General features: G+C 39.7%; 1 protein-coding gene across 1 annotated transcript in view; it reads left to right on the top strand.

Moving 5' to 3' along the window:
• Positions 1 to 9,143, top strand: part of LOC122072765 (prostaglandin E synthase 2-like) — a 16,353-nt gene extending 7,210 nt beyond the window's left edge. Inside the window, exons 5-6 of the mRNA XM_042637165.1 lie at positions 8,478 to 8,645; positions 8,741 to 9,143. Coding sequence (XP_042493099.1) covers positions 8,478 to 8,645; positions 8,741 to 8,901 — 329 coding nt within the window. The 3' untranslated portion in view covers positions 8,902 to 9,143. The remainder of the gene's footprint in view (positions 1 to 8,477; positions 8,646 to 8,740) is intronic.
• The last annotated feature ends 1,002 nt before the right edge of the window (positions 9,144 to 10,145 follow it).

Here is a 10,145-nt window from a genome sequence, read left to right as displayed (position 1 = left end):
AAAAAAAAAAAAAAGAAGCAAGCTAGAAAACCATAGAAACTTGATGCAAAGCCAATAAAAAAACACTTCAACTATGGAACTTCATCCAACAACCACACACAAGCATCATATGAGAGAAAATATCTGGTGAACACAAGCAACACATACTCTACCATCCATTTTAGACTATAAAACCTGAAAAACCAGAAACTGGCGATACCTGGCAGCAAATAGGAAATGGGGTAGTGCTCCAACAGCACAAAAAATCAGGAAGCGAGACTTGGGGAGTCAAATGTAGACCCTTGGGTGATTCTTTTGAGCTATTCCACACTCCCAACCCAGCATGGATGAGAGAGAAAAAATAAGTCAAACTTGGGGCAGGTGGTAGTGCTGTGATGGGCTTCTCCTCTCCCTGTGAGCTCCAATCAATGTTTGTAGCCTTCAAATCTCTCTCCAAGTGCCTTCAACGTGCTTTTACAACTCCATTAGGCTTTCTTGTATACTTTCTTACATGATATAGCGTCTAATGGACCCCTCTTTCTTTTAGGGTTCTAAGAGAGACTTAAAGAATCGAACAAGGAAGATTAGTCGTCCCCCAAACCTTTGTACAACTCTGATACCAAATTAGAAATAAGAAGTACTAAGGTTAGAGATGAGGGAAGAAGATGGAAGAGAGGAAGGAAGAAGGAGGAGAGAAGATGAGAGAAGGAAAAGAGGAAGTGAGACCAAAACATGAATGAGCTTGTTGCTCATCTCACCTATATTAGATTCAAATAATGTTTTAGGGAATTACATATTCCTCCCTTAGGGAGGTGAAAGAGAAATAAGAGAAATAAGAGAAATAAAAGAAATTACATATGAGGACAACTTAACATAAGATAGTTCCTAATATACCCCTAATACATATATTCTAACATTCTTAGCGTGGGTGAGTGATATGGGTTGGTGATGAGATATCCACGTGTCTATGTATTTTAAGTGTTGAGTTAGTTGGGCTTTTTAGTAATGAAAGTAAGGAGTTGAAGGGGTCAACGTTTTGTTATGACGTGTTTGTGGGTTATCCACTTGTCAGTTCATTAAGAGTCTATAGGGAGTAAGAGTCAAGGTCTTTTATGTTTTCAGGTTTGAGTTTTACCTAGTCCTTAGGAGCTTGTTAACTTGGGACTATTTAATTTCCTGTAATTTAGCATGCTAACGTTGAGAGGTTAGTTTCCTACAATTTAGCATGTTAATGTTGGGAGGTAGTGTGATCGTTGTAACCTCTCACAGATTTAAGAAGTTGAGTTGGAACAACAAAGCTCTCATGAAGTTTAGTTGAATCAAAGACTACTTTCTTAAGTTGGAGGCTGGTTATTCCTTGAAAGTAACCGTTATCTTGCTTATTATCTCTCTTCTCTCTCTCTCTCTCTCTCTCTCTATATATATATATATATATATAGCCTTACGATCTTCATGGCACTTTCCTTGTGTCACTTGGACAAAATGTCGAAGTCTAGGAACGATAAGTGGACAAAGAGGATCCAATCCGAGGACTTCTTAGGGGATCCATAGATAACTGGGAGGTGGAGTAGGTGGAACAACTTTGAGGTTGAAAAGGATGCAGGGTAGTTGATAGAAGGGGGTCATGCAGAAATGATAAAGTCAGTTATACCAAAAAGGATCTTAAGGCTATAGAGTGTAGTTATTCCAGGAATGCAGATCTGGAATTTCCTGGTGTCCTTGAAGATGTGCTTCTTTATCTGGGTGGCCTCTCTGGAGATGCTGGTGATTTTGGAATCTGGGTGAAATGGTTAGTAGGGAATCTATGAATTATTTGCTTCGGCATTGTGCTTTTGATAAGACTGTGGGGCAGGCCATGCTGTCAGTCTTCGAAATTGAGTGGATAATTCCAGTGGACATGGAGCAGCTAGTGGGTGGTGCAATCATCCCCTTCCAGATATAGTCGAAGTAAAGTGAAGTAAGTGAAATGGATGGCGTCAATGGCTGGAGATGTAAGGAAGACTGAAATTGAACCAGAGAAAAAAATCCAGTAGGAAATGAGCTTGAACAGGATCACAGAATAGGGTATAACAGAGTGATGTAAGTTTATTGACCTAAGCAAATAACCCCAGGTAATGCATAAACTCCAAACCAAAATCAGATTTAAGTTTCAGATCTAGGATCCAAGAAGAACCACACAATCTGAAAAAAGGGGCTGAAATGAGAAGAAATTGAGAACTCACAAAGTAGGGGTACAAAGGACTAACACACCTGGTCGAGTGAGGCTTGGTATGAGGCCAACTACTCCTTCAAAGATGGCCCACGGCAGGCCTGTGTAGGTGCAGTAACACAGCAGCAGAATTCCACCTAGAATTTAGGGTTTTCTGGACTGTAGGGAGAAAATCTGCATCTGGCAGGTGGTGGTTCAGATGGGGCTGAAAGGCTGGTTGAAGGAGTCCCCTAGGGAGGCCAATGGGTGCCCAACAGTTGGCCCTTAGATGTCCAACAGATGTGGAGATCTGATGTTCTTGATTTGGGATCAAAATAGGGAACTTCTGAACTGCTTCAAGAATTAGTCGTGACAGCATCTGTTGGGGCCCTGCTCTTGGTCAAGTGACTCCTTTGGGGTGGTGATCAAACCCCAAAAGCTGGAGTTAAGCTGGTCAAGGATTGGGGAGATCTGGTTGATTGCTTCCAGCCCAGAAAAACCACCAAAAATGGAATTCGATGGGGCTGTTTTTGTGTCTTCAGGCCTTAAACAGTAGCACCTATAGTTGGTTTTATCTTTTTAGCAACCTCAACAAGCCTTAAACGACCAATTAACAACTTCTCAACTAATTAACAGAATAACAGAAATAGAAATAAAGAAAGACAGAGGGAGATTGATTGAGGGTGAGAAATGGGGAAGAAGGATAGTGGTTTTGGGTTAGGCCTCTCACCTTCCCCTGGGCATCTCACCCTCTCAAGTGACTCTCGCAGCCATGGAAGAATACTTCTCCAACTTCATTACTTCGAACTTTTCAAATCCTCACAATGAGCGCCTTTAAATAGGCTGAGAAGCCCTTACAAAAATAGAAAATAACCAAATAGGAAACTAACCAATTCTCCTAAACTAATTTACTTGCTTGACAAGAAATTACAACTAACTGTTAACAAATAAAATGGAAACCAATTACTTAACCACTGCTAACCAAATAGTAAATAAATCTCTAACTCTGCAAAAAGGAAAAAATTGATGGGAGTTGCTGGGGGACTCAATCTTCTGTGGTGAGTGGTGAGCGGTGAGTGGCAGTGAGGATCCAACGGCTGGGAGGGCCTGGCATGCACCCCAGCCGTTGGATCCTCACTGCCGCTCACTGCCTCCCCACACAGGATTTTTGTGTGTTGCTGGGGCTTCTGGAAGGCTGAAGTAACAACCAGATTAGGCAGCTGCACTGCAGAAAATATCCCCAAAATATTCTGCTGGAAGTTGCTCTAATCAATGGCCAATTGCTGCCCAGTTCTCCTGCTGCTTGACAACCATAAAGTGACCCAGATATTTTGGGCCAGCTTTGACCTCCCCTCCCCCTTATGGAGTCGATCTACATCACAGAGCAGCCAAAATGAGAAATATTAAGTAACGGGCTAGGATTGTCGGTACCGCACAGAATTATGGTCGAGTACTGATTGGAACCTGTGGAACAATGCTGCAGAGTTTCTCAGAAAATAGCCTTTCCGTAGGTTATTACTGCAGGAACACAGAATAGAGAGTAAACCATAATAAGGAGAAACTTTATAACAGAACAGAATGTCTCATAATGGTCCCAAACTCCAATCTATTACCCTATTCTATCAGCAGATTCGGATTAGTGCTACCGTCACTGCTACTGGGGATTCAGATAGCAGATCTAGAACTCTTAGAACCGATCTGAAAATTCAGAAATTGATCACAATCTTAAAAGGTTGAATAACGGAAGCCACTTCATGAAAATTGAGCACAAGCCAATTAATATTGAATTTGCAACAGCAACAAAGCAGAATTGATTGAACAAACAGAGATGCTGTAGAGTAAAAATTGAGAGGATATGACCTATGATCTGAATCGAATTCGAATCGTCAAGCACATGTGATGTAGATAAGTCACTTGGGCTTATTTTATTGCAAATAAGCCTTGGGTTGTATTATGTATGTGTTGGGCCTTTGATCCCATGAGTTTTTTTTTTAAATGGGCCACTTTAATAGGCCTAAAATATGGGTAGAAGGTAAGAAAACGGGATTTTATTCATTAGTTTAATTAGTTGCTATTTAATTCAATAAAGGCCCATTAGGCCATTACTTGGTTGTAAAGTCCTATATGGACTATTAGTTAGTTAATCCTACTCCATGTTAGAGTCATAAAGTCAAGTCCTAGTCCTATGTTGAATTCCTAGTTGTAGTAGGAGTGTCTAGTCCTATTGGGAAACTAGCTTCTAGTATTAGTATGATTGTAAACTTCCCCTCTATAAATAGAGAGGCATATGTACCATTATTGGACAGATTTGAATAAAAGAAAGTTTGCATTTATGAAAGAAAGTTTGCAACTAAATACTTAGAGCAACTGGGATAGCTGTGGGTGAGAAGCCCAGGCTGAGATAGCCACTTCCTTTATTCTCTTTCACCCTTCTCAACCCCCATCTGTTTTATTCTTCTTTTTTTATTGTATTTTCTGTAACATTCAAGAGGTATAATTCAGATTCTGATAAAAGTTTGTAGAAATTAGAACCGATTAGCAATCCTAGTGGGAATAGAGAGAGATCGATCTCCTCTCTTTCTCTCTTCCATACTCTGTTCAGCCAGGTCTTCAATCAGGGTATTCCAGGCCTCATAAGGGTCCCACGATCCTTACTTAGTCACTGTTGGAAGCATTCAGCTGCTGTTCTTGAAGGTTCTTCTTAGTTTTCTCTCCTAGGTCAGAAAATCAAGAAAGCTTGTAACTTCACAACCAGCCGTCAGAATCCTCTCAACTTTGGGGGTTTTTTATCCTCCCTAGGGACTATCTATGCCCAAGAGTGCAATTCAATTGAACTCCTATAGCCCTGGCCGCACCTCTCTCTCTCTCCAGCTCTATAATAGGTCTTTCTCTCTCCTATCGGGTTAGGTTTTGGGCTGGTTTTGCTCCTATATGGGTATTGTATCCTTGGGGATTTATTTGATGGTATTATTTCTTTGTTTCTTACTCCTATTTGTATTGTCTGGGGCTATAAACTGCGGAGTTAGTTACTTGTAATCTACTCTTGCATTAACATGGTATAGACATTGAGAGGATATAACCTATGATCTCAACAGAATTGGAATCCACCAAGCACATTCCTGAGTCCACTGCAGTCAAAGTTACAGAGAAAACTGAACTGAATATTGCTTCAAACCATTGGGGGCTGAAGGCCAGCAGTACATCTATTTAAAATATTTCATAAACCCAATCAGAATGAAAAGGGACTTGATGGAATCAAACCTGATATGAAGAGGAAAATAAAACATAAACAGAACTGAATTAAAACTCCAATCGGCCAGCTAATTGCAGTGTCCTAAACTAACTCGGACTCTGAAATAACAAACCAACCTGATGCAGTTGGGCGATAGTAGGGATCTCTTTGATTTGGGACTCTTGTTTACTTTCCTTTTTTAGGTTTAGAAATTAGTTTGTGGTATTTTAGTTAGCTTGGATTTTATTTCAGTTGCTATTTAGGATTAGTTTCCATTTTTAATTAGCTTCCAATGTTACGTCATTATTTTCTTTAAATAGCCATGTAATGGAGAAGAACTCAGGTTTGAAGTTTTTGAAAAAAATTGAATGTTTTGCTTGGCTGCATATAGACTGCTGTGACCCCCATCTCTCTTGTTTCTGATTTTTCTCTTATTTTATTTTTCCCTTCTTATCTTCTCCTTCTTCTTGCTGGTTTTCTCTTTCCTACCCTCTATTCTCTGTTCACGACCTCATCACTGGGCTTTGTTCCTCTTCTCTGCCGGGGTGATTTCAGAAAATGAAAGATGGTTTGCTGGAACTCCTCTGACAGAGTTCTATTTGCATTCCAGTGCTGGCCGAAGGAGAAGCTCCTGCCTGCGATCCATACCCTTATCCATTGCTCTCCAAAGAACCCAGTAATCACAAGAGTTGAAGTCAGTTGCAGACCATACCTGCAACTATCGCTGGTTCCAAGATTCAGACTTTATATTCCAAGTATTTGCTTGAATCTTTGAACTGTACTGGTTAGGATAGATCCAGCAGGCTTGGGCAACATTAAATCTGGAATTTCAGAACTGTTGAGGCTTGATTTCTGTTGGCTGAAGCTTGATTCTTCAAGTTCCACTGGTTTCTGGTTCTCACGACAAGGAGAAGAAGACTGAAAATCGTGGGCTGCTGTTTAGGTCTTTTAAAACCCTGGTTTGACCATACTACCCTCAATTTTATTTCCTTATTATCTCTTGTCCTATTTTCTCCCTGGTTCCTAAATTACCCTTTTACTAACATATTGTAGCTTGGCCTTTAGTTCCATCTAACTATGAGTCTGCCACTCCTTTCTAAAGTTCCATTTATTTACAGAACTACCATTACTCCTTATTATTTGAGTTTATATATTGTGGGCCATAAGCGATCTGATTTCAATCCTTGGAATCCGGATCCGCATCACAACCATTACTGGAATTATCAGAACCTAATCCAGCCTGAATAATACTGCTTACTAACAAGCAGTCAAAATAGGACCGATAACAACACTGCATGACAAGATAGGATTGGACTGACATTCCTAGTAAGATCAGGAATCTGGAACCACAGGCTTATTTCAACCTCTTGTTCCTTTGGTACTTAGTTTCTGCATCAAGATGTCTCCTGCTTTCTTTGATGTGCAGTTCAGCATATTTTGTGGGAAATGGGACTGCATTGTTCTTGGGTTGCAGGAGGATTATCAAGGATGACCATTCTATATTAGACACAGTTTTGTTGGGTTGTATCTTTCTTATCTTCCTTTCACTTCTTTTGCTTCTTCTCTGACCTCTTTTCTTTGATCGATTTTATAATAAAGTCCTTATTTTTCAATTTTAAAAATTTAAATGACCAGAAATATTATCTGTGCTTTCTTTATTGTTTTAAATTGTGGTCCTCATAAACACTAATACACTTCCACAAGTTCACATCTATGATAGAAGTGTTGGTTTCATTTTACTAGTCTAGGTAATGCTCCAGATACAGCTGATGAAGAGGGTGCGATAAATCTAACATATGGATGTGCGAGAAACTGTTCAGAGAATTCCTTATACAATTTTGTAGCTAATAGGTGTTCTGTAATGAAAATATGGGGAAAAAACCTTATCTCTGAAAATATTGTCCTCCTCACACTTTTGTCTTAGCGTAATCCTTATCATCTGTGGATGAACATCAAGGGAGTTGCTAGATTTACAAATTGACTCAACTATGCCTTACCTTAATTAAATATGATTGGCTACTTGAATACTATTCTGCCATTCAATACAGTCATGTTTATTGTTGGAGGGAGTTGCCAGACTATCTGGACATATGGTGCTTTATGTCTGTATCTTTATTGGCCTTTTTTATGTATGTTTTGAGTTTCAAATGGAAATAGTATGATTCTCTTAATACTGTTACCTGCCACCTCTTATTGCATAGTGATCCCTGGTAGTTCTTGTCCAGCTGCTAAATAATAACATTGGTATTAGAGCCGGCGCTCAGGGGAGGAGGAGGTTGTGGGATTGAACCCTGTTGTATGCATGTGTGAGTGGGTGTGGATGCGTGTGTGTAGGAGTAGGTCACCATTCGCCCTACTAGCTCCCAGTAGGCTGGCCATTGGCCAGCGGTGCTCAGTAGGATAGTAGATCTAAAAAAAAAAAATAATAATAATTAATAACATTGGTGTTGGGAGCAGAGATCCTTTGGGAAGATCAGTTCACTAAGATATTGATAATTCGAGAAATGGGGTGTAGGGAGAAGAAGAGACGAAGGAGAGAGGTGTTGCAGATTTGGGTTGCGGGGGTGGCAATAATATTGATGTCTGGAAAATTCTGTAAATTCATTGCAAACATTTCTAAGAATAATGTTGAAGGTTGGGGATTCTTTTGGTCTATGTAAAGAAGGGGATGATTCTGTCCTCCCATAGGCAGGGCTAGGGATATATAATATATATGAAAAACTGCTTAGCTCCAGCTTTCTGTTGCATTCTTGAAGATACGTCTTGATTTGCTACTATCTACTATTGATTCATGCTTTGTGACTTCAATGCCAAACCGGTATTTATCTGTCTTATCCGTCTATAAACTATTTTTCGAAGTTAGTTATTTTTCATTCGTCAATAAACTATTGTCATCAAATTTAAAAGAAATGGGTTTCAGAACATTGTTAAATTGTATACCAATACAACCATGACATTGCATTGGGGTCATTATCCATGCTCCACTCTTCAATCCTAACCCCCCCACCCATAAAAAAAAATAAAGAAAAGGAAAAGCTTAATATCAAATTCTCATCTAATTGTCTCCCATAACTGCAGGTAATTTCAGCTTCACAGAGAAACTAACAGTGAAATATGCGGGAGCTGCAGCTATGTATTTTGTGTCTAAGAATCTGAAAAAGAAACATAACATTACTGATGAACGTGCAGCACTGTACAAAGCTGCAGAAACTTGGGTGGATGCTCTAAATGGCCGGGATTTTCTAGGTATGTACATCTCATCTTTTTGTTAAACGAAAAGATGATGAGATACCTCCTCATGCTACTGCTGACTAACTTTTGTTCATCGCTCATGTTGACAGGGGGCTCCAAACCTAATTTAGCTGATCTTGCAGTCTTTGCTGTTTTAAGACCCATCAGATACCTGAGATCAGGTGGAGACATGGTGGAGAACACGCAAATTGGTGATTGGTACACAAGAATGGAAAGAGCTATTGGTGAGTCTTCTAGGATCAAGGCCTAGGGTGAGCCCTTTTTATTTTTATTTTTTCGGTCGAGTCCATGGTGGTGCCCTCTACTTCAACCTTGAGGTAACAGGTTTGCTTTCTGCATCAAGTAGGCCAAGGACAAAGGGGGAACAATTTTAGAAGCATATATGGTTATTTTTTGTTGATTGTTTATACATGAAATTTTGTTCTCACAAAACGTTTTCCACTATTTTGTGTCAACTTGAGGTTTGGATGTTATTAAAAGATGATTGTGATACGGTTGTGGAGTTCCATTGAACCTAAGTCACATGATGGTTCCGAAAGACGAGACATTAGTTTGAGAAGAGGTTAGGGCTGAAAATCATAGATTTACACTTGAACTGCTCGACCTTTATTCAATTTGTCAATCTGGTGAGGCTGGATTGGGATGAAGACTTGGTGCTCCCAAACATGGAATCTAGTGGTATTCATATAACTTGTCATGCCAAACTCCCTTTTGATCGCCTCTTCCTTGTATTTGTCTTGATCTGAAACTAATCAAGTGAGATGGTTTATAGTATCTATAATGTGGCAAATTGGTGAAATTTTGTGAATCGGAAGTTACGTGTTCGGATGTCCAAGTTTCTATCTTCATGGAGTTGGCTAAGTGGAACAAAAATCACTTGAAAAGCTGAGGCTATTTAGAGGGTGCATGTCAATGCTCAGGATTACATGTTATGGTATAATAAAAAAAGATCGAAAACAACACTACCACCTAGATGGTCATGGAATACCAAGGTGATTGCCATTATAAGGGCAACCAATTGATTTTGGGTCTGAAATTTTACATCTGGCTAATACTAATCAATCAACATTTCCATCAATTAAGAGTTTGGGTAATAGAATGCTACCCCGCTAAGATAGATATGTATCAGTGCGTGGTTAATGGGAGGGGTACGGGAGTATCTTCAGCATGGGTTAGCATGGTTTTTTTACACATGTTGTTTATGGATATACTCACATTAATGGGTGGTGTTCTTTCATTTATCACCCTTCCATGTGAAAATTAATTGTGTCTATCCAAGGGGGTAGTGTAGTTGATGAGCAATGAACTTGGTACGAGTCGTAAACTCGGACGTCTTAAGTTCGACTCCCACTAGGTACATCTTGGGCCACTCAGATGGGGGTGTTTAGTGTTCTTCACTGCTTTCAATGAAAGTTGAATGGTTCTTATTCAACCTCGGTAATGACCTGGTCCATGCGATTGTGGGGTCAGTATGGGTCCGCGGGACTAGTCAGG

This window comes from Macadamia integrifolia, chromosome 3, assembly GCF_013358625.1.
Source record: "Macadamia integrifolia cultivar HAES 741 chromosome 3, SCU_Mint_v3, whole genome shotgun sequence".
NCBI classification, from domain to species: domain Eukaryota; kingdom Viridiplantae; phylum Streptophyta; class Magnoliopsida; order Proteales; family Proteaceae; genus Macadamia; species Macadamia integrifolia.
The sequence above is the reverse complement of the archived record's forward strand: the minus strand, read 5'-3'. Positions and strand labels throughout refer to the sequence as shown.